Genomic DNA, 24,669 nt, shown 5'->3' with positions numbered 1-24,669 from the left:
AATTTAAATTTTTTTTTTACTGTCCCAATAGCAAGAATTGTCCATAAATGAGACGGGCATATAAACACATAGAAAAAGTTTAGGGGAGGCATTAAACTCCCTCAGGCTGCCAAGTATATATGAAAAGAGAAATACTAAAAATCTGAGCTGTTTTGAGAAGTCAACGTGACCATGAACATGCATGTAAATGCAGTCGAATTACGCACATTCAGCCACTCATTGTAATGTATGTAGAAAAAATAACTGAAGTCAGATTAGAACTGGACTTTTAATACAATGAGACCCTTTGATTTAACAGGTGAGGCATTAAACCAGAAAAACTCATCCTTAGAACCTGATTTTATTAAACTCATGTTCATTAAGAAATTAAAAAAAGACAAGAGTCTGAAAGCAGTATTGAATGTCATTTTTATTGAGACATTAAATTAAAACACAGTCAAGCATCTATTAGGTGAGCATAATATGGGATTACAGGGCAGACTGAGAACAACAGGAGGGCCAGGTCTGATCTGAAACGTTCAGGTTCAGCTTAATAAATCCTGGTTTTCTAAAGCAAAACACTGCATCTTTTGCTTTCATTTCTAATAGAAGAACAAAATGCTGCCCACCATCTCTAGAACATTATGATTTTTAACTTGAAATGAAACATTTTCGGTGTTATTTTTAAAGTAAAAGCTGAACTTTTCCACATATAGAACATAAAAAACACACTGCACATGCTCACAGGCTGAATACGAGTTAAACTCCATTTAAATGGTGGATGCTACTGTGCACTTGTTCTAGCAGTGAGTCAGACGGGTGTCAAAAAGGTCGGTAAGAGGTCGGGAGAAGGTGTTGATGTCTGTCGGTCTGTCAGGTCAGGTGTCATTGTGTCATGACAACAGTCGCCTAGGGGACAAGAAGCTGCAGTGTTACTCACAGGTAGGCAAACAACAGTTTTCACAAATCTGTCCACATCCTGTCAAATTAATTGGCTCTTTTGTTAGAGACTAGATTTCTACAAAAGTCCGCAGTTCAGAGGTTGTGTGAAGGAACTCTCACGGTATATTAAAGTGTCTTCACTCAGAGGTAATACAGTTGTGTTGCAATTGAGAGCAGAATATGCTGCCAGATTTCAGTTTTAATTGAAAAGCAGCACTTTTCCTGACCTTGAGTTGTGCCAGGGAGGTTAAAAGTCTGCATGCTCGGTAACACATCCTCACCATCACAGTTTGAGCTGTCTTAAAGATTGCAGATGCAGTACACTCAAACTGCCACCAATCTTTTCTGGCTTTTTCACTGATAAAGCTAATTCATTTTAAAATACGAGTAAATCATTTCATACCATTTATAATAGGTCTTTTGTGTTTAAACGTTTCCTTCACATCAGTCAGCACATTCATTTCAGACAGCTGATTCTAGATCACCTGAACATAAGTGAATACATTCTTTAAAATAAATATTTTGTTTGCTCTGTCTGCATGAGCACAAACCACATTATGCCTCAGAAATAACATGGTTATTGTTTATTAAAAAAAATAATAAAAAAGCATCCCAATACAACAGGGACTTTAAGGACCAGTCCTCGAAGGACCCCGTCCAGCAGGCTTTAGATATTTTCTAGCTCCAGCACACCTGATTCAAAATAATTAATCCAACAGCTTACTGTCAAGTTCTGAACAATGGCCCACTAATTTCAGTCAGGTATGTTGAAACAGGAAAGGATCTAAAACCTGAAGGACAGTGCTCCTCCAAGTGTAACGTTTGGACCCCTGCAACAGAAAATTCCTCCCCTGTGGTCCCTGCTGAAGTGGACCACACACTTACCGGTCACTCCTGTGGTTCAGTCCTAGTAGGTACGAGGACGTTTGTGAGATTCCTCTCTAGGAGGATCGGCCAGCATCACCTTCATCTTAACTCCGTTAACAATCCGACCATTGAGCGCTGCCATGGCCTCATCTGCACACTGTTAGGAGATGAAGAACAAATGGACTCATTTAGTCTGAAATGCAGTTTAAATAAATGAAAACTAAGTGTACATGAGCATATCTGTAATTTGACTTTTTTTTACTCTATCATTTACGAGTTTTCCATTTTTTTTTCTAAAAGAAAAAACTGAAAACTGACAAAGGATTAATGTGACAACTGTAAGGAAGATAAAATAATGATTATAAAAGGGGGGAAGGAATAAATTAGTTTTTTTACTTTCTGCTCCTTTTCAGACTCCATAGCAACAGTTTTTTTCTTTAATCTGTGATTAATTTGTGTTATTTTTTGTTTGAAATAAAGAAATATTAATCAATGTATGAGAATTTTACCTGTTTGTCTGCATACTTCATATATCCAACTTTTCTTCCAGGAACCAAATGTACTTCAATGAGGGAACCAAATCGACTGCAGACACAGACAGAAGGAGACACGGCAGGAGAAATACCGTTTAACTGCAAAGCAGAGCCATTTGTTAATGCTGACTGTCAGTTTTATTACAGTATTACAGTCATTTACAATCACTTAGCTGAATGTTCTCAGGCTGAGCAATTGTTGTGAATGACCTCAGAGTTCGAACAGACTGACCCTTTGACCCTTCAGTTAATGGGCCTCCATTCTCAGTCTGGTCATTTTAGGATAGCATGTGTATTCTTCATATTAACTGATACAGAATATAAAGGTGTTTACCAGAAAACATCCTCCAACACATCAGGGGGCAGCGGTGAGGGGCTGAACACGACAAACAAGCGCTCCTTGGGCTTGCTGTCAGGTGGAGCGAGCTTCTTCAAAGAGGGCAGGTTGACGTCTGTCTGAATGCGAGACATTTGAGCTACAGGAGGGTAAACCTGGTAGAGACAAACACACCATCAATGATGTTTTGTCATGGACAAACACTACACATCATGAACATCTGTTCCGAGGCTGGTTGTGTTAAATTAAATCGAATTAAATTAGTATCTAAATTATGAGCAGAACATGGTCTAAAACACTGGAAATCAGGAAATAAGACTTACAGGAGGTTTCATCATTTGGCTGGTGGAGGCTCCGTTCCACACTGTAGACATCATCTGAGCTGCAACAAACTGCATGGCCATCCGACCTACAGGGCTGCACACAAACAAGCAGGTTGTTTCAAGCCGTTTTTCAAAGGTTCATAGCTGTTTCAGCATCAACACAGCAGTAAAAGACAGGGCTGTTGAAATAAAGGATAACTAACTCTCCTTTGATATTTGTTCTAGTAACAGATGCAGATGTTAGGAAAGATGAGGCGTGTGCATGAAACAAATATATGTAATAATGAATATTGGCCAGATTTCAGTGCTTGAGACTATTCTCATGATCATTTTCAATTTACAACTAAATGTTTTTTTTATACATGTGCACTAAGAACAGCCAACATGTACCATAAGTCAAATTTCAGTTTTTCTAAGAACATTTAGCACCACTTACAAGTATTTAAATTCTACATACTTTCAGTTGTTGCTAGTTATTTCAGCCTTTACAAATACAATGGTTTATTATAACTGCTGGGTGCTATAGACCACATACCCGGATATTTATGTTATAAAAGCCGCTTAGAAGCTGTGGAAAACAACTGCCTAATCACTATGACCCACAGAGGACAGCACTCACATTCAGCCATGAATATTCAACAAAGAAATAGTGGCTGAGAGGATGTGCAGACAAGGTCAGGGTTAATCTTCAGTGGCATTTTGGTCCTAATTTTTTAATTAATGGATATATTAAATTTGAGAGGCAATTATTCTCCAAGCCTTCATTAACTTTTGACCCTTCTGCAGGCATTAAGTAAATGCACACGGTCTACGGAGTATATGCATGCACGTGTGTGTACCTGCTCCTGTCTTCTCCGTCGTCAAAGAAATTTATTACTAGTCTGTTTCCAGGTGGATACTCAAAGCCATTCAGCTTCTCTTTGGCGTAAACTGCTGATCCAAGATTACTGTAGCGAATCAAAGCGTGACCTGGAAGCATAAAACAAACAGAAAATACTAGTTTTATTTTAAAAAATTAAAGGGAATTTTAAGTGATTTTTTTCTGGTAAGAACCATTTAATCTGGTTTGCTTCTAACTGTCCAGCAGGGACGCATGCAAGTCCACAACCAAACAAACACGGGCATGAACACAGGAATGTCTCCAATTAGGTCAGCTGGAAAGCTATCCTGGATGATAGTAATACATTACCTTGCTGAGGTACTCATTTATTTGTTCACAAACAAGTCAGTTCTTTCATGTCAGTATTGGCAAAAAAAAAAAAAAACTCAGAATTTGTCACAGAATTATACTGCAAAGATTTTGCAGGTGCACTATGAGGGATTCTCACTCAAGGGGTCAATAATTCAAAAGATTTTTGTGTCCAACTAAAAAAAGGAAGCTGAAAAAGAGGAGAAAATGGGCCCATGGTTTTCACATACTGGAATTTTACTCTAAGCTTGAAGGTAATTAAATATATTTAAATGTTTCACTTTGTTTGCTTCTGAATCCCAGATACTTAAATTTACTTTTTACTTTGTGGGTTCCAGGCTACTTTAGCCCATACTTTGCATTTTACTTCTTACCTTTGCTCATTCCGTAAGAGTCTCTCTGCAGCTCGCAGTACTCCATGCCAGGGATGATATCAAAGAGAGCAAAAATCTGCTCCTGGGTGAGTGCAGCCCGTGTGGACATCATCAGAGAGCGTGTGAAGTCATTGGAGCGGTAGTCTAGGACTCCGTAGTTCATGGGTTCAGCTGTGCAAAAAATATACCAGGGTCAACAAAGAGCAAGGGAAGGAAATTTGATGTTCAATTAAACTTTTCTTTTCTTGAAATTGGATATCAAACATACACATACGCATAGGGAAGCTATACTGGTTCATTGATTCAAGACTGGGGGTGTACTCCCCTCTGCTTCCCCCTCCGCTATAGTCCTCTGAGGTGTTGTTTTTGGTGCGAGGTTCAGCCAGGATGGCCCTGTAAGCTAATCACACAACCATACACTCAGTTTCTCACAAACCAGCTAAGAATGTTCTTTCAGCAAAATAATCTCACAAAAACTTACATTTGTCGCAGTTCTCTATTGCGAGGGCAGCCTGGGAAGGTTTGTAATATCTCACATAGCCGAGTCCTTTACTTTCGCCCGTGAACTTATTTTTGATGATGACACAGTACTCGATATCACCGTACTCCTGAGACAGAGATAACGAAGGGAAACATGGGTTTAAGATTCGTATGATTCCTCGACTCATTCCAGATTTATTCATATAAGCTGTGGGAAAAGATGTCTGTTATATATTTTATAGAGGGTATAAGAACCTGTCTAGAGACAAAAATGTCAATTTAGTTCGCTTGAATTGATCTAAAACATTGTTATCAGTAAAGGCATGTGTGGCCTTTATCTCTAATAGCTACTTTATCTCTATGGCCTTATTAGTTTACCTGACCTAGTTATGACAAGGTAAGTAAAAGCAAATCACCTAATATTTTGTATAATAAACTGCAGTCTTAGTTTTATTTTGCATACAGAGAATGTTTAAGTTAAGGAAGGAGAAACAGACAGGCAAACAAGACATAAAAACAGCAATATTAAAATGTGTAACAAAGATATGTATGGCTTAACTTGCTTTAAATGTGTTTTTGAGATCTTCCTCTGTGAAGGTTTTAGGGATCATGACAAAGATCCTGGTCAGCTCCTCATCCTCAACGTCTCTGTGTTTTGTTGACGAACGCGACTGAGCAATAAAAACCTGCACAGAAACACAGAAATTAGTATAAACAAAATGTACACAAATAACTGTTATCCACTGTTGTCCAGTGATATATTCATAAATACAGAGTAAGATATCGCTTCCCAAAATTCTCCTTGAAATGCTCCTTTATGTAAATAGCAAAAGTAGCAGTAGGGGAAGAAGAAGAAGAAAAAAAAAAGACCACAGGAGCCGCCTCATGCTGATTGACCCCCTCAAAGCTGGCTGGACGCACAAGTTGTGGCCCATTAAGTTTTTGTTTTTTTTCCTCCAAAAAAGAGGACTAGGATATATATTTTAAAACACTGTGGAGTAGCAGATTTTTATGACCACATTTATTCATTTTGTGACCTGGTTTAAAATAAAAGGAAAAATAAAACTTAATTGGATTCACCTCAGTGCTTCTGTATGGACATGACCTTCATTTTAAATCGCACTGCCTCTGATCAGTCAAAATATTTACTAATTAGGGCTACTCAATTCAGTCCCATGAGGGCCAATGAGTCCCTGCTCTGACACACCTGACTCAAATTAAATGGATCCAACAGCCTAAGAAGTTCTGCAAAGTGACTTTAATTTGAGTCAGGTTTGTTGGAGCAGGGAGACGTTGAAAATCGGTGTTTCAAGACAGGTTTCCCATTGAATTTAACCCATTAAGACTCGGCCCATGAAAAAATGGTGAGAAAAGTCCAATTTTTTAATATGAGGTCTTTATTTGGCCCTTTAACAAAATGTAACAAAAAATTAACATTTTTTTGGAGGAGGGATATCTACCAATATGTCACGTCGGGCTCTTATGGGTACTATAGATACTCGTGGTAATTAATATCTAACTAGATGCTTAATTTAAGAATCGATTATTATCTGAGAATCAACTGTTTGACAATTCTACTCAGAGGTATTAAAATTTCCGGATTTATTTTTTAAAGTGTAACAAATTATCATTATGAATGTCAGTTGTGTGTGTCTAAACTGAATTTCCGTCTACTAGAATCAGAATGTGCTGCCCCTGACCAATAATCACCTAGAAGTAGAGGGAAATGTCAAGATTTATTAAAAGTTCATTATGAACTTTAAAATTATTTATTATTTTAAATTATGAGTGGATAGGCTACGTCATATTTTATTTCAAAATGAAATGGCAGTATTTGTTACTGTTTGCGACATACGTTTGTTGAGAATATAAAGGTAAAGAAAGTCCTTTTTTCGACGAGGCTTCGGAGGAGCTGGAGGGGAAACTGGTCTCGACAGAACACCTACAGGGCTGCGGCCTGGTGGTACCAAATTGAGTATCAGTAAATTAGTCATAATTTTAAGGGGTCAATGGAAATCTACGACACTCATGTCAAGCCATTCAATATCCCTTTGTTTTTCACTAGCACCCTTCCTTCCATTGAGGTCTGAGTTGTCCTGAAAGTGCGATTGCGTGTTTCTGTAACGGCCAACTGCAGCTAACTGTCAGTAATCTTTCATCTGTTTACAATATTATCGCATCCGTTTTAGGGAGGTATTAAATTATTCATTAGGAATGGACCAAATACAAGTGCTACGTCGATTGCTTACATTTGCTGGCCTTTATTCGTCAGTAGATTGGGTTTTAAAACACATTAGCGCTTCTTTTCTATGTAGCATGTTAGCAGGCTAACGCACGGAACGCTTATTTAAACTGAAACCAACGGAATGAAAACGTCGAGGGATAGCACTGCTTCTATCAGCTACATCCAACGGCTCCTTATGTTGGATGGTAAACGTACCTTGATTGGTTTAGTCCCGTCCACCAAAACTTTTCCGTGCATTTCCTCCATGGCCAAACAGGCCTGGGAGGACTTAGAGAACTTCACATAGCAGATGCCTTTGGACTCCTTTGTCTGCTTGTCTTTGACCACCCAAACTCCCTGAACGTCGCCAAATTTACTGAAACTATCCCGAAGCTCATCTTCTGTTATGCACCGACTTGTGACTGCGAACAACCGGCTGTTTGGGGGATCGTCGAGACTTTCAGGGGTTTGCTTTGCGGGACATTCCTCCATCTTTGCTTCTTTGTTTAATGCTCCTTTCGTCGCTTATGCCGCCTTCGGGTAATCCTCGGAAATTCTGCTTTTTCTTCTTCTTTAGGTTTGGCAGGTTAGACACATCTATGACGTATTGCTGCCATCTACCGTTCGATATCATCCAGGTAGTTTTTCAAAATATGGAAGCACAACGTAATTCTCAGACTCTCAATAGTTTACATTATGTAAATATTGAAACAGTTTCTTTGTCTTGTTCCAGTTATTCAGGATATTTAAACATTCTCCCATAATGGGTGTACTTCTAATACCCCCATAGTCACATTTACCATCTGGATGTTTTCCTGTCTGAGCCAGCCCACTTCTGTGTCCGCAGTGGCCAAGTCTCAATCTGACATGACAAATGAATATATTGTGTTTTTCTTTTGTTTTTTGTTTTTTCAACACACTGTCTTTTTTTGTCCTTACATTTGTATTCCACATTTTCCAGCTAATGACCTGAAGTCAGGATCCTGGGCATCCTATGATGGAGTATTATCACATTCTTCTACTTGTGTTTGCTATTGTTTTATTAAATTAAGTATACTTGTATCATAAATGACGCTCATGTTGCTGAAGCACCCAAATGTTAAAAATTGATAGAATGATTATCGTATGACCTGCTCATATAGGTTCATTTTAAATGTCCAGGGTTGCTATGTAAAAATTATCCAACACAGGACTGCAAAAATAGCATTGTTTAATACCATGTACTGTATGGGGAAGGTAAATGCTTTAATCAACATTTCAAAATTCACATGGAAGATGTTTTGTGACCAATTCATCTTCATTAACTTAAGTAATGCATTTCTTTTTCAATGTTATTTTTATTTTATTTTACAAAAAATATTTAATAAGCAACAATATCCCCCTTTTCTCACCATCATCTGTATCATTCTTACAAGCAGCTATTATTATTATTATTATTATTTTTTTTTTTTTTTTTTTTATTATGCAGCAAGAGTCTTAAAGATACCTGCGAACCTTAATGGAACAAGCGGTACAGAAAATGAATGAATGAGTCTTAAAGATCTATTTTTATTGACAAAATGAAACAAGGGATTCTGCAGCAGACAGTCTAGCTGCTATGGAGTCCTGACCGCAACATGAGGGTCTCAATCTGGGATTACAGAAAGAAACAGATGACACTTGAAGACAAGTCCTCCAAGTTGCTTGAAATAACCGACCTGCTTATCACCATGAAAACTATGCTAAAAGGTGGTCACCTAAACATTCCTGCCACCTTTTGTTTTAAAGGTTTAATCTATTTTTGAAATATTATTCACTATATGAGTGTGATTATAACAACATTATAACTTTTGAAGCACCAGTAATTATTATAACTGTGACAAAGATGTAAACTTGCTATTTGTCTGCATTTGTATGATAATTTACTTCTACTCCTGGGACATTGGGGTCACCTTCAACAACAGCTCAGAACCCTTCAAATCCGAATAGTTTTTGTTTAGTTTAATTGTGTTTTGTTTACTGCTCCTGTAATTTGATCCATTTTCATGTCTTAAACCTAGAGGGGCGTTTAAATACTTAAGTGCTATTTTTTAAAAATGCTTTTATGAACACAAATGTCAGTTACATGACAAGGTTCAAATAACATAACTGAATGTGGGGGTACAAAAAAAAAACAAAAAATCAACACTACAAGAATAAACAGATGAGCACAAACACAAAAGAAATGACCAAACAGGAATGAAAATTATACCAAAAAAGTTGAAAGTCCTTAAAGTTTTAGAATTTTTGGAGTATTTAATCGACACAAAATATATTTTTTAAATCACAAATGAAGATTGGAAAACAATGGTTTACAATTCGTACATCATTCGTACACACACACACACACACACACACACACACACACACGTGTATATATATATATATATATATATGTGTGTATGTGTGTGTGTGTATCCTGTTGCTAAGTGTCTAAATGGCCTTGGCCCGCCTTACCTCTCTGAGCTTCTTCATCCCTACTTGCCTTCTGGGTCCCTGAGGTCAGCTGACCATCTGCTCCTGCAGGTACGGAGGTCCAGGAGGCTGCTCAGAGGGGACAGGGCCTTCTCTGTTACTGCCCCATAATTGTGGAATAATCTGCCTTTACACATCTGAGAGGCCCCTTCACCGTCCATTTTAAAACTAGACATGTTTAGACATATTACATTCAAAGTGAGATATTTCAAACATTTATTTGTTATAATTTTGATGAATATGGCTTACAACGCATGAAAGCCCAAAAAAATAATAATTTCAGATTATTTAATTATGTTGAATCGATTTTTAAAACAAAGGATTTTGAAATGCAGAAATGTTGACCAACTAAAGAGTATAGTCATGCATATGAACTCAGAACTTGAATTACTGGCTCAGTACAGTGTGGCATAGATGTTATCAGCCTGTGGCACTGCTGGGTGTAATGGAAAACTAGGAATCTTCAATAGCTGCCTTCAACTCTTCTGCATTGCTCAGTCTCATGTCTTATCTTTATGTTTGCAATGTCCCCTTGATTTTCTATGGAGATCAGGTCAGGAGAGTTTTCTGGCCAATCAAGCACAGGAATCCCTTGGTCACTGAACCAGGTTTGAGGTTTTTTGGCAGTGTGGGCAGGTGCCAAGTCTTGCTGGAAAATAAAGTCAGCATCTCCGAGAAGCTTTTCTGCTGAAGGAAGCATGAAGCACTCTAAAACCTCCTGGTAGACGCTGCGTTGACTCTGGACTTAATGAAGCCCAGTGGACCAACACCGGCGACTACATGGCTCCTCAAATCAAGACAGACTGTGGAAATTTCACGCTGCACTTTCAGTGTCTTGGATCGTTGCCTCTCCATTCTTCCCTCCAGACTCTGGGACCTTGATTTCCAAATGAGATGCAAAATTTGCTCATCAGAAAAGAGCAGTTTGGACCACTTCTCAACAGACCAGTTCATGTTTCTTTTAGCCCAGGTAAGACGCTTCTGACGTTGTTTAGTTCAGGAGCAGGACTAGAGAAATATGACATGTGAAGCCATGTCCAGGATCCGTCTGTGTGTGGTGGCTCTGGAAGCATTAACTCCAGCCCCAGCCTTGTGAAGCTCCCCTACATTTCAGAATGGTCTTTTCCTGATGACCCTCTCCAGGCTGCAGTCATCCCTACTGATTATGTACCTTTTCCTCCACATTTTTCCCTTCAACTCAACTTTTTATTGATGTGCTTTGACAGCTCTTTAGGAGCATCCAACTTCTTTTGCATTTACATTTTGAGGCTTTCCCTCGTTGCGGAGGGTGTCAGTGATGGTTTTCTGCACAACTGTCAGGTCAGCAACCTTCCTCATGATTGTGAATTCTACTGAAATAGACTGAGAGACCATTTAAATGCTCAGGAGTCCTTTGCAGGTGTTTTGGATTAATTATATGATTAGAGTGTGACACTTAGAGACTACAGCATTGAACCTTTGCACACATTCTAATTTTCTGAGATGTTGATTTTTGGGTTTTAATAAGATGTAATCTATAATCATCAAAATTAGTAGTAGTTTTCCAGTTTAAGTTGAATTACTGAAAAATTAAGTTTTATACATTTTTTTTAGTGTCACCTATGTGTGATTATATATATATATATATATATATATATATATATATATATATATATATATATATATATATATATATATATATATATATATAAAAGAGAAAAGCCCGCATAAAACATTCTAACATACGTCCATTTATAAAACACATGACTGCTACGTATTCATCTACGTCCCAGACGCTGAGAATGTTCCAGCAGGTGCGTAATTGTCCGGTGACGTGCCCAAGCAGTTATCCGGATCCACAATGGCAGTTGTGGAATGCTGCAACAGTCGGGTATCCATACCAAAACTTTCCCTTCCTTCCTTCCCATTCTCACTTGTCAAAATTAATATGCCAAGTGAGAGAGTTCAATATTTTTTAGTTCACCGTTTTACTGTAAAGATAGCAATTTTGCATAAATGCAAAAAAAAGAAAAAAAACACTCGGTTGAGAGACGTGAACACATGATGCTAGATTCATAATTACTCAGAAATAAGAGAACTCCCTCAAAGTTACATCACGTTCGACCATCATGTTTTATAAATGGACATGATAAAAGCAGGGCCACTTTCAATTTTGTTTGGTAATTTTTCTAATAATAATATTTTCCAAATATAAGATCCTCACTCATCTTAGAAACCTGACTAATAAAAAAACACAAAAATCGTTCCTCTGATTGTGGTAGACTACTTTCTTGTCGGCGTCGTCGTTTTCGCTTTCCCAATTGTCACTAAACGCACCACAAGAGTACGCGAAATTGTTCCGCACGTGATGGGTTATGACGTAAAAAACCGGTGCCTCTTCAGTAAAGTGACCTTCCTTACGCCCGCCACAAATCGCTTGTCTACCGAGAGAGGCAGTTCAGACCTACCTCTGGAGTGATTTTAACCCGGCATATTTTAAGTTTAAAGGTAATTGTTTTCATTTTCTACTGAAACGTATTCAAAACAATCTGAATCAACGAGCATTTGTTCAGAATAATGATGTGAAGGAACAGAGACGGTAAGGAGATGCTGCGGCTTACTGTTAGCGCTCGTGTTGGTGAATAGCTCAGTTGCTCTCTTTGCGTGGAGAAGAACAGTTAAGTAACTAAGCCCGTTATACTAAGGTAATGCAACAAACTTACTAGTTAAAATGATGTTTTACGTCTGTTTGGAAACTAATATTTTTTATGAAGACATTGGGAAACGTAGACCGGCGTCGAATCCGCTATTCGGTCAGCGACATTGAAGCATCCTTGACAGTCTGGTTGGGAAACACATCCCCAGCTAATTAGACTAGCCGGCTAGTTCAGCTGAGCTAAGCTCAAAGTTAGGCAGCTTTCCTTTGCGAAACAAAAACTGTAGGTTTGTATACCTCATTATTTGCCAGCATATGAGTGTTGCTTTTTCATCACTCGGTAGGGAATGATAAAATTACCCTTAGATGTTATGTAACTCAGGAGCTAGCATCTTCTGCAGTAGTTTCCGTCTAGATAGCAGGCCGTTAGCTGAATAATAGTAATATATGGATTATATCATGGTTATGTGGAAAATCAATACTAGTTTATAACATATAGAAGACCCGTAGATAGTTTGTCAGAGGTCACGTGAAGGCCGTTATTAGGGTGAGTATTCTAGTGTTGCGTTTAAATGCTTCCACTCATGTATTTGATACACTATTCGTAAATTTTAAGCTAAACAGTTTAATGTTAGTGATATCATAACTTAAAGTCACATTGTTTTAAAAGAAGGGACGCTATCGACAGCTTATATAGTACAAGTTACGTGTTAAGGAAGCATTTCCCCTTAAAGTGTTGGACCGAACAGCGGTCTCTGCGGGGGTACGTATCATTATATGCCCTCTGTTAAGTTCGTTAGTGTTTGCTCTCCTCCCTAAGAGCCACGCATTAAGCCTGTTACCACCTGGTATTATACTGTTATACCTAACCTTACTTACCTATAAAACCTGGCATCTCTTCCAGTGAAGTAACTCCACTTAATACCAGTGTTTATGTTGAGTGCCCTTCTCTGGGTTTCCTCGTAATAACCTGGGCAGGGTGCCATTGCAGAGTTACATGACATTACTTGTTATACTGGTATGTACAGACAGAAAACATAAAAGGTTTTCTCCTCAAACGACCTTCACAAGATGGCGCTGGTCAGATGAGAGAGGAAACTTCTCCCTATACTTTAACTCCATGAATAAAAGATTTACAGTTACCCAATGATCTGCCATAAGTTGGTGTGTTTGATTTCATATACATTTTATATATTTGAGTATGACATTTTTACCCCCACAGCTGATTATGGGAGACGTTGGCAAAGGAAAGAAGGCTTTTGTCCAGAAGTGTGCTCAGTGTCACACAGTAGAGGAGGGGGGCAAACACAAGGTGGGCCCCAACCTCTGGGGTCTGTTTGGACGCAAGACTGGACAGGCAGAGGGCTACTCCTACACAGATGCTAACAAGAGCAAAGGTTGGTTCACTGGCTGTTAAATGAGCCTTAGAATAGCTTAGCACTCCAGATGCAGATCAATTGAAGAAAGATGATTTTATTTTCTGGAGTTGACATTAAAATATGATATGAGCTGAGTTTCATGCTATTGGTAATTCATGTTGATTAAATGAACAAGTTATAACCTTTCTTAATTTATCACTGGTATCCTCTTTTTTTTATTATTATCTTTTTTTCTTTTAACCTCAGGCATCGTTTGGGGTGAAGATACCCTGATGGAATACCTGGAAAACCCCAAGAAATACATTCCTGGAACCAAAATGATCTTCGCCGGCATCAAAAAGAAGGGAGAGCGCCAGGACCTCGTCGCTTACCTCAAATCTGCAACATCATGAAGAAGTCATGAAAATCAGAATTTTTAATATTGTCTCTTTTTTTGACTCTTACATGGTTAATATCTGGTTTTATGTTCAGTCATTTGTACAGAAGATTTATTTATATTATCCATGTTTGGAAATAATGTCTGTTCATGTGAGCCAATGAGTTCACAGCAAGTGTCACTTTAAAGAAAGTGAGTAACTGTTCAAATGACGCAACATAAAACTGCAGAACCTGTTTTCTTTTTTTTCTGTCCTAACAAATGCTAATCACATATTTAAAAATTGCTTGCCATGATGGGTTATATGGCCTGTTTTTCATTCTGTTCTCCATGACCACATGTGTCTGGTACTTTAGCTAGTTGTACTATTACCATCGACTTGCTTTCAAAACTGTAACTTCTCAAAAGTTATGTTATCGGTTACAGCAGACAGTGTAGAAATGTTGGGATATTCGGTGCTGACTCTCAATTTTACCCCAGTGTTCATGTTGAGTGACGTTTCAACCAATTTGAACACGGTTGTTTTTAGACTGAACCTGGGCAAAACCTCCTTTTGTGTTTTGTTACTCCTGAAGGTGCTCCTCAGAGCTCCTGTTTTATCCCCACCTGGCATCCAATCCAAGTTGCAGAAAACCCATGCTAAGGGTGGCACTGATATCTGCCTCTTCACAGCTAATAACCGTGGAGTGTATATACTATTTATTGCTGCCTTCAACCACCACCCATGCTGAGGTAATGTGTGAAATCAGCTGGCATACAATCACCATGCCTAAAGAATGTTGTGGAACTTCTATGTTCTGAAGAAGAATACCAAGGGCACCATCTGAAGCGAAAGATTTTATTTACCTGGTTTCACAGGGTTGAAAAGAGTGTCAGTTTTATTTTTACTGTGATCTGTGTTTTAATGACAATATGGTAGCTATGTTTGTGGACAGAAAGGTTAAAGGATCAATTAAAGGAAAACTTCAGAAGTGAAAAGATGACTTCTCTCTTTTTTTTAATAAAAGATGTTCATTTTAAAATTACTCAACTTCTTTAAAGGGACATTCAGCTGCTAAAGGTTTCCTTCTGTTTTAAATCCCCACTGAAGCATTTTTTATTCAAACCATAGGCTGACACCAGACCGGTTTGACTGTACTGACATTTAATGGGATAAATAGTAAAACCTTAACAATAAGAAGTTCAGATATTCCTCGATGTCCTGATTACACCAGAGCACGTTCAAGTCAAGTTAAACTCTTCCTGATAGTAGAAATGTAATCACACTTTTCCAGATAAGACCTGAACTTAAAAGCGACTCTTTGTCTTGTGTAAATTCAATCTTTACAAAGGTGATGTAATCTGTTCTCATGGAGTTGGACTTAGGTAGTATGAACAACCCAACTGCACATTTACTGTCCGTGTCAAATGACCCCCCCAACACGACTCATGGGAACTGAGTACCTTCCCTCGACCAAAGCTCATCTAACAGCAGTGACGTGACTGGAATGTCCTCAAGCAGGCTGCCAGGCGGCTGAGTCGGTGCTGTTAAGCTGTAAACCCAGGAAATTATTTTTGGACCATGTTTGTTTTAAACTATGAATAAAATTGATACCAGTTAAGGTTTTGCTTCCAATGCTTATGATCTGCCTGTAATGATAATTATATTTATCTTAGAATACGATTTTTCTGTCAGTAGCATTATTTGATAATAGAGTTGGGATTAATTAATTCCTAATATTTACAAAGTTGATGAGCAGGAACTGAAGGATAGTAAGGAAACACTTGTGGATATACAGTGACACCTGGTGGCCAAAGTCGATACTGCATACAGTCTCTTTTGCAACCTGACTTGTAATGAAAGACGGGGGCACACAGCTCTCGTGTCTGCAGCAGGAAATAGAACATGGGCTTCTTTTATTTGGGTCAACTGTCAATCTCGGGGTCAGATCTAGAAGTTGGCAGATCTGATGAAGCCTGCAATGACATCTCAAGTACAAAAAACAACAACAACAAAAAAAAACAAAAACATGTGAAATAAGGTTGAATGCAGTGATTATATCTTACATGATATTTATGCACAATATGTCTCGTTATAAACAGAGTCACAGGTTCGACACCTCAAAGTTATCTATATTGTTGTAATAATTCTTCTTGGCCATAAATCTTTTACTGTTGGAAAGCCTGTGTGTTAAATGGAGTCACATTTGTAAGGAAAATGTATTTGTGGGATGAGCAGCAGAGTTGAGAAAGTGAGTTGTGCCCACATACAACAGCTTGTTAAACGAGTTTGCTAAACGAGGAAACTGTTAAATTACTAATATGTTTTGTTTCTTCAGACTTCAATCATCCAGTCCAATAAAAGACAGGAAACAAGTGAAACATTAGAATTCACTCAACGTTGTTAAGAACCATTTCCACCCTGTCCATAACCTTTTTGGACTCTTGCCATTTGGTATGAGATACAGATTCATAAAGACTCACATCCTATAATTCCTGAACAGTTTTTACCCCTCAGTCATAACAACTGAACTCAAAGCCACTAAACACAAGACTATTTTTTTAATATGCAATATTTATCAATTTTTCGTTTTTTCCTACTTACCTTTGCATACATCAGCGCTATTGTATGGCTTATGAGTGTATGCATGGCATCTCATTGATTTACATAGGTATGAGTCCGTATCCTGACAGTGCACTCGAATTTCATTGTACATTCTTGTACAATGACGATAAAGTACCTTATTAAACTAGCAGAATGAGCTTTTTGGCAGTGGCAACAAAGATTTGGCAAGTTTTTATGGGAGGAACCTACATTGTCAACTCTGCTGCCCATCCCACAAATACATATTCCTTACAAACAGACTTTCCAATAGTTTCAGATTTTTTTGTTCTTTTACCAAGAAGCATCATTACAACAAATACATAATCCACCAAACACTAATTCCCTTACTTGTCGTGGTAAGGATAGTTTTTTAAGCAATTAAACATTTAATGTATTGTTTAATAGCATGGCATATCTCCATTCATTCTTGCTTTTTTCTACCCGATAGTAAGCTTTTCACTAAATAGCAATGATGTAAAGTCCATGTTTGGGTTAAACAGTGTGGATAATTATGTTGGATGCATTTAAGATGCTCTTATACCAAGTTGGAGCCATTTAAATGTGTTCATGTGTATAGAAACTACATTAGAGGATCAGCAATGTCAAAGGATTTTAGGAATTTAGTGATCTTTGTGGGATCTAGTGGGTGTTTTACAATAAAAACTCAGTAGACACACATGTTGTGTGTGACTGTATGTCAGTCACAAAGTTCACAGCTGGATTATATCAGCAGTAAGACATGTCCACGTTAAGGTGGGAAGCTCTAAAGACAAGTTTAACCTTGATTTGACCCAAGGTTTCAAAAACAATGTGAAAGCTAATTTTAAATTTCACTTTTGATGTTTTTGTAATTTATGATGACATTTACAGGAACACACGGGCAGCAGTAAAGAAGCTCTATTTGGGCCCTAAATATAGATGAAACACAAGCTATGTGCATTATGGGATGGTGGATGACAAACAGGTGACTGCGTGCGTGAGCTTCGTCACAGGAAACAAAATACAGCGTGCAAAGAGATGCAGCGTGCATGTCAAGTGAATGTCAAGAATTCTAACAAACGTATGGTGTAAGCTGACCTTTATTTTTGTAAGTCTCAGAGGCCCAAGTGCAAGTGAACGCAGCACATAATGTACTGAGAGAGCATGTACTCTACCAGTTTTTTCAGAATTGTGTGAAGGACTTTGAGATTCTTCTTTCATTGAAAGTAGTTGACTCTACTATAATATTTTAAAATTGACTTAAAACTGGTGTAATAATACTGGTGATCTGTGCATGTCTGGAAATACATTTCTGTTCTCCCCTAGTTACCTGTCAATCACCTGAGATGGCACCTCTGCGGTCCAATCAGATTTCAGTGCCTCCCTCTAGCTCTGCCCCTGGAAATACTTTTGTAAACAGGATATTTTATGCTTTTATATTTAACACACACACACATAAAAAACAAAAAAACAAAAAAAAAAAAAACTGTATTTATCTCTAAAATGAGAATCTGACAGGTCGAAAACTTTCTGTCTATTTTGTAAAAGCCTAAACAAAATGTTAAAGGTAAAAGTTCTCATAAAGTTTTTTTTTACTGTAAATTTACTGTAGTTAAAATTGATTAAATTGGTAAGCAATGTACAGTAATGTAAATTCATCCACAGCTCCACTTTAAATGGTCGGAAGATATAATTTCCTCAATATTTATCTTAACCATAACTATTACTGACTTCACTATCCTTAACCTGACCCTCCCTCTCCTCCAGTGGCAGCTGGGATAAAGGTCCTGAAAAGGATAAAGTCGGTGTGGAAAACGGATGGATGAAACAAAAGTATTTTACCTACGTTGTAGTTTTTACGGTGCATGTATTCAATAAGGCCACAAGAGGGCACTGTTCTAAAACAACGTTGTATCACATCACCATTCACTCAGTAATTGCCACTGATTTTAATAAATATATTAAACTCTGATCACTTTCTGAATTTTAAGCTTTGACTTTAATCACAGTTTTCTCTATATTTATATTAATATAAAAAAAATACGTTTTTGTTATCTCTATATTTGTACATACACCTCAGACTCCCAATACAACTCCGAGCACTGTCATCTACTTGACTCTGATTACAGTTGTGGGGTGTATCAGTGAGTGCAGAGAACTGTTCAGTCAGTTTGTGAGATGGTGCAGAAACATTCTCCTCATCTTGAACACAAACAAAAGAGATAATTGTTGATTTTAGGAGGAACACAAATAAACAAAGCAGCTGTTTCACGGCAGTTTGGCTGGACAACAGACCCATCTGGAGATGCAGCACATCTTTCCATGTCTGCTGATTGCTTTTTTATGTATTTTTAGTAAAGGCACAAGCAGGCCTTGTTATCAGAAGGAGTGAAACAAGAAGGTGGGCAGATCTTCAAGCTTCCCTTTTTTCTTAAAAAAAGAGAAAAAACAGGAGCTAAAATTAGTGTTTGCAAACACAACATCATTGACTATTTATGGCTCCATGACTGTGTAATAATAATAATAATAATAATTATAAAATAATTTATCATTTATTATATAGACGGTGTAATGTTGGCAAGAGTGCAAGCAGATGTTCTGATTCCTTTTATGGTGGACATTTTGTTCACAGCATGATGCTGCTGTAGATGGGAGAGAAGAGGAAAGGAAAATTAAACCCTTTAGTGATGCAGTTCCCAAACATTCCTAATGTATTCAGATGACCTGACTGGGAATTCTCCCATCAGCCCTTTTCCTAAAGTGGACACTGGCCATGGGAACAGTTTGTTTTAATCCTAGAACACCCCTCTCTTAAGCAATTCCCATGTGTCCAGCTACTTTCTGTCTAGTTCTGAAGTTCCTGTTTGTAATTAAATAAACCAGCTTGGTTAATTAATGCATGAACATTCAGAAGTTACTGACCCTATAGCTACAATTACATCAAATTTGTCGCCTTTCAGATCATTTATTCAGATTGCTGTTGACTGTGGCATTCCTTTTAGGAACATTTATTAATATACTAAACCAGAATTTTGAGATACAAGTACTTCAGTATGAACATGTTATGCTACACTGTCATATTTCTATTAAAACTGAACTGAGACCAAAGTTTAAAAGTTTTAACAAGTAGATTAAATATGATTAACAAGTTTTAATTGTACTTTCATGAGAAAATCTCTTTAAACATACAAAGAATTCACATTGTTTATGTGGTATAATAAATAAACAATCTGAAACTAGACATGACATAATAATACTTTAGACTAGTGATGTAATGCTATTGCACAACCTGAAAACAAAACAATCCCTAAACTGCGATTGTGTTTGTAGATGCTTTAAAATAATCCAGGTATTGATTGTTAGAATGATAATAATACAGACAAACTGACTGTTTATGAGTTACACTAAGCATGTCATTTAAAATGTGGTGATATAATAAAAACTGTGCTGGTGTGAAGCAGCAACCAGCATCAGAGAAACAGGTGACCAAACGTCTGCATCCCATGTGATGGAAAACAAACACTGCTGCAGGTAAAAGTCAAACAAACCCAAAAGGTTTTGATTTTCACATAAAGAGTAAAAACCGGAGTTTGCTTGTTCTCCCCGTGTATGCGTGAGTTCTCTCTGAGTTCTCTCCAGCTTCCTGCAACCCTGAACTGGGATAAGTGGCATAGAAAAATAGAACAAACAAAATGTTTGGTTCAGTTCCAGTGAATCATGTCTTGTAATAAGATTTCAGGGCCATTTAACAACAATCCCAGTCCAGCCAGTGAGTCAGTGGGTTCAGGATTTGGTCCAGAGGTCCAAGGCTTTTGTAGTCCAAAGGTGTGATGCTCACCTCTACAAATCAGTCTGATATGGAGGACAAACAGCTGAACTGTGAAACATTGACCGTGTAACACTCTTTTAACGTCTAAACTAAGAAATGACGAGATAAATTTGATGAATTTAAGAAGTGGATTTCTTTTTCTGTGTGATTAAAGTACATTTCTGTGATGTTAAAGTTTGTCCTGCTCTTTTGTCAGGACAATATTAATGTGAAACAAATATGGCAACAGGTGTCTTCCACTCATAAAATTACATAAATTATTAAGTAAAAATACTCCTGTATTCAGTTTAGCCAACCGTTTGTGTCAGTTCTGGTCACGATCCTGCAAATTTTGCAGGATTTTGGGTCCATTTAGCACCAAAATCAAACATGGCTGCCCATTTGTTGAGAGTTTTGTGCTCCTTCCTGATTTCCTGACCCTCAATCAGTTTAAAGCTTCTACACAAGCTTTAAGAGCGCTGTAATGGCAAAAGGAAATAATTCCAGTTTGTTTAAAAATCAAGTGGAGCTTCTTGTATTAAAAAACTGAGACATTTGGTGCTCATAAGAAATCTGCAGACTTGGATTCCTGCAGCTTGTTTAAAGCTGAGTTTTATCTAAACAGAGAGGTCGTCTGCTCTCGTTCGGCTGCTCGTTCCGCTGATTTTGCTGAATCGTCGCTTGTCTTTCAGCAGGAGCCCGTCCGGGCCTCCATTCTGGATCTGAAGACAGCTCAAGTCTCTGCTCTCAGGGCTGTAGCAGTTAGGGTCAGACCTCAGGTACGCGCCATCTTGGTTTGGAGCATCTCCAGAGTTCTGCCATCTGGATGAATAGCAGTTCATCTGGAGGAAGTTTGCCTCCTCCAGCGAAGCAGCTATTTTGTTCTTCTCTGTGACCATGTTTTCTGAGTTTTGCTGGTGGGCCAGGCGATGGTTGGGGAAAGGAAGGGCGAGGAAGTGTGAAGAGCTGGTTACACACTGGTTGAAATCTGGAGGTGGGGTCGATGGCGGAGGAGGGGACACAGACAGCTGTCGGGTTGGAGAGGTGTTTGCAGGAACGACGGCCTTTTTAGAGAAGAAGAGCCGCCTGCAAACAAGAATTTACACAAGTTACTTCACAGGTATGATGCAGTCTCACTGGAAATATTTAAATTGGTAGATGTTGGACTTTTTAGTATATGAACTCATAAAATGAAGTGAGATATGAAAGGGGCATTACGTAAAAGGACAAAAACCGATATAATAATAATAAAAAATAAATGAATACAATAAATATATGAATAAAATAAATATGACAATAAGTGTTGCTTAAGAAAGAAACAATCCAATAATCTATATACAAAATGCTAAAGTGATATAACTGCTTTTATTTTCATTCTTTTGTTAAATTATATTTTTTATTTGATCTTTTTCTCCATTCTTTTATTCATCTAAACTATTAATTCTTTTTTCTATAATTATACAATGTATTTATAATTAAATAAAAGATTTATAAATGTACTAATTTCTATATTGACAGCACAGCTTCCTAGTGTATTTATTTTTGTTTTTTATCACATAAGTATGCCAATGAAGGCGGGTTTCAGACGTCCTAACAGTATTCATTTATCTTTGTTTCAGGCCCTCCTAGAAATGACACATTATTTCCCAATGTGAACTGAATCAGAATTTAATATATTTGTTGTCACGAACAGCTTTTGGTTCACAGACTACCTAAAATACAGGTATAAGTTGTAGAAAACAATCTGGGTCACATCCTATTTACTGTACATGTCAGTTTTAAATAAGAGGATAAAAAGTCTTTCTAGTCATTTCAACCTGTAGTTTATTACTTTTCTGGCCACTTGGGGGCAGTAGAAACACCCGGTGAAGACATACAGTTCCTTATCTTATCTTATCTTATCTTATCTTATCTTATCTTATCTTATCTTATCTTATCCATAAAACTAAATAATTGAAAATAACATGGGCAGCCAATTTTATATTTCATGTACAGATGAAGTAAATGATTTCTATGTTGAGTTGTTTTTCTCTGAGATTAAAATAAAAAGTAAATATTTCAGAAAGTTTAAACACAAATTGATTTAAACTTGATAAATAAGTACATGGTCTTGCAACCAGGTCTTTTGAAACATAACTCAGACCAGCAGTCTGGCTTTTGGACCTGCAGTAAAGCTCAGTGATCATCTTAAATGGAAATTTCTCTGTGGAAAATGTGAGCTCTTACCTGCAGCAGTGCCTCCATGCCAGGTGATGCAGCTCGAGAACACTGAGGACCAACGAGACGGCTGACACCACCAACATGAACACTATGAAGACATTTTTCTCTGTTGGCCTGGAGACATAACAGTTGACGGGATGTGGACATGGCCAGGACTGAGAGGAAAGGTAAGAAGAAATGATCACACACCTAAAGAAGGGACTTTACTTTAAACAATGAGATTAAAATAATTTCTGATGTTACCTTGCACACATACAGAGGATGAAGAAAGATTCCATACAGGAAATACTGGAGACACAAAAACACTACCTGGTGAAAAATGAAGAGAAGTAGAATTTATTTACAGATAGAGGAGGTTTAGTGGCTGCCAAAAATGTTCTTCATATGGTGGGGGTGTCAGACGTGTTAAACAGTCAGGTAGCCTGTTGTAAGAAGTAAACATTAATACGTTATGACAAATTCCTACTAGACATTTTTAAGATTGTGCATTTCTTGCGATGTAACCCAAAGTTCCTCTGAAAATTCTTCTGTATTAACCAGTATGTGCAGCTAATACAGCATCCTAGCTAACAAAGTCAAAAATCGTCTGAAAAGTAACTAAAAGAAGTAAGTAAAAGAAAAGTAGGGATGTAACCAACTTAATCTTTAATTAACATCTTGCAGTAATTAACTGATAAATGCAGCCCTACTTTTAATTCTGCTTTTGGCCTCTACCAGCTTCAAGCTCTGCAGCTGAAGACCAAAGAGTACGTTCTGAGTCTGAACCCTGAAGTATACGTCCAGAACAAGTCCAGACATATTTACCTCCATGATGCTGCGGATCAGTATACTTAGTATGTATGTCTTCAGCAGAGCTCCCCTCAGCCGAACTCGACCCGTTGATGATCCTTCATTTTTCTCCTTTTCTTCATCCTTGTCTCCTTTTCGCCCCTGTTTTCCCTCTCGTCCTCCTTCTCCTCCTCCTCCTGGGTCATCTTCCCCCCCTCCCCCGTCTCCCTCCTCATCCGCTCTGCTCCTCCTCTTCTCTTCTTGGCGAACAGTGTGCATAGCATGGCCCATGTAGATCAGACTGGGTGTGGAGACGAAAACAATTTGGAGAACCTGTGAAGACATGAGCCAGATTTAGTTTGATTAAAGGTTGGTGACGCTCAAATGTAAAAGAAAAACACAAAAGAAACTTAGCATATATAAGCCATCAACTGCCATTCTTTTATTCAATTCTATCTAGACCAAAGTTATATGTAAGCGGACAAGTAAAACAATGTGATACTTGGCAGTGACGGTTCTGGTACTCAATAAAACCAGGAACCTGTTTAAATGCTGCATTCAAGGACATGCCAGCATCTGAAATCTTGATAAGCACTGCAAACAAAAACTATTGTTTGGAAATGAAACCTGGAGGTTTCTGCTTACAGATGCAAAGTTTCCTTGAATTCACCAGCAAGGAAGAAGCTTTAAAACAGCTGTGCTCCGAACTGCAGCATAGACTGTAGAAAATGGGGTTGACGTTTCACAGAAGTTGGATTCTGAGAACTTAATGCCCATGCAAACATATTCTAGCATGCAAAAGGGCATCGTGTATTCTCTACTGATTTCCTGAAAGGACACATTAAGTTTTTCCTACCATTGGAAAATGCTGCCATATTCCTCAATATATAGCATATGTGTGAGTGATGTGAATTTAGCAGAGCATAACTAACTAAAGAAAAACTAAACTATATTCATCCATCTGCTGTCCAGTAACCAGACCTGAATGATAAAGAAAAATGTGTACTGTCCAGATGAATTTATCCACTGTGGGACAAATAAAGTCTCATCTTATCTTAAAATCTATCTTTTATCAGATTAACAACACTCGATAAAAGCTTGACATCTGCACTCCGGATGCTGACTGGTTCATTAGTCATAGTTCATAGTTAATCAATAGTTCATAGTAATATGGTAATT

The 24,669-nt window shown here is 37.7% G+C and overlaps 3 protein-coding genes across 5 annotated transcripts in view; 1 reads left to right on the top strand and 2 right to left on the bottom strand.

Moving 5' to 3' along the window:
• Nucleotides 1-391: 391 nt before the first annotated feature.
• Nucleotides 392-7,804, bottom strand: rbm45 (RNA binding motif protein 45). 2 transcript variants are annotated; one of them, XM_042010750.1, is made up of 11 exons: nt 7,465-7,804; nt 5,588-5,710; nt 5,026-5,152; nt 4,813-4,944; nt 4,545-4,715; nt 3,821-3,950; nt 2,982-3,075; nt 2,656-2,813; nt 2,298-2,373; nt 1,807-1,945; nt 392-888 (listed from the first exon to the last, which is right to left on the bottom strand). In XM_042010750.1, the coding sequence occupies exons 1-10, from the start codon at nt 7,738-7,740 to the stop codon at nt 1,829-1,831; spliced, it is 1,404 nt and encodes a 467-aa protein (XP_041866684.1). In that variant the 5' UTR covers nt 7,741-7,804; the 3' UTR covers nt 392-888; nt 1,807-1,828. The 2 variants fall into 2 exon arrangements, with proteins under 2 accessions (XP_041866684.1, XP_041866685.1); XM_042010751.1 differs by having other exon boundaries at nt 4,819-4,944; nt 7,465-7,803.
• A 4,297-nt stretch (nt 7,805-12,101) lies between these two features.
• Nucleotides 12,102-15,109, top strand: LOC121655122 (cytochrome c). 2 transcript variants are annotated; one of them, XM_042009553.1, is made up of 3 exons: nt 12,102-12,228; nt 13,599-13,773; nt 14,002-15,109. In XM_042009553.1, the coding sequence occupies exons 2-3, from the start codon at nt 13,605-13,607 to the stop codon at nt 14,145-14,147; spliced, it is 315 nt and encodes a 104-aa protein (XP_041865487.1). In that variant the 5' UTR covers nt 12,102-12,228; nt 13,599-13,604; the 3' UTR covers nt 14,148-15,109. The 2 variants fall into 2 exon arrangements, with proteins under 2 accessions (XP_041865487.1, XP_041865488.1); XM_042009554.1 differs by lacking the exon at nt 12,102-12,228 and adding an exon at nt 12,403-12,425.
• Nucleotides 15,110-19,367: 4,258 nt separating this feature from the next.
• LOC121655116 (gap junction alpha-5 protein-like) overlaps nt 19,368-24,669 on the bottom strand; it is an 11,923-nt gene continuing 6,621 nt past the window's right edge. The window contains exons 4-7 of the mRNA XM_042009541.1: nt 23,527-23,823; nt 22,966-23,031; nt 22,729-22,877; nt 19,368-21,588 (exon numbers count right to left, since the gene is read on the bottom strand). Coding sequence (XP_041865475.1) covers nt 21,120-21,588; nt 22,729-22,877; nt 22,966-23,031; nt 23,527-23,823 — 981 coding nt within the window. The 3' untranslated portion in view covers nt 19,368-21,119. The remainder of the gene's footprint in view (nt 21,589-22,728; nt 22,878-22,965; nt 23,032-23,526; nt 23,824-24,669) is intronic.

Source organism: Melanotaenia boesemani, chromosome 16, assembly GCF_017639745.1.
Source record: "Melanotaenia boesemani isolate fMelBoe1 chromosome 16, fMelBoe1.pri, whole genome shotgun sequence".
In the NCBI taxonomy this organism is placed as follows: Eukaryota; Metazoa; Chordata; class Actinopteri; order Atheriniformes; family Melanotaeniidae; genus Melanotaenia; species Melanotaenia boesemani.
This window is presented reverse-complemented; position numbering and strand designations above follow the sequence as displayed.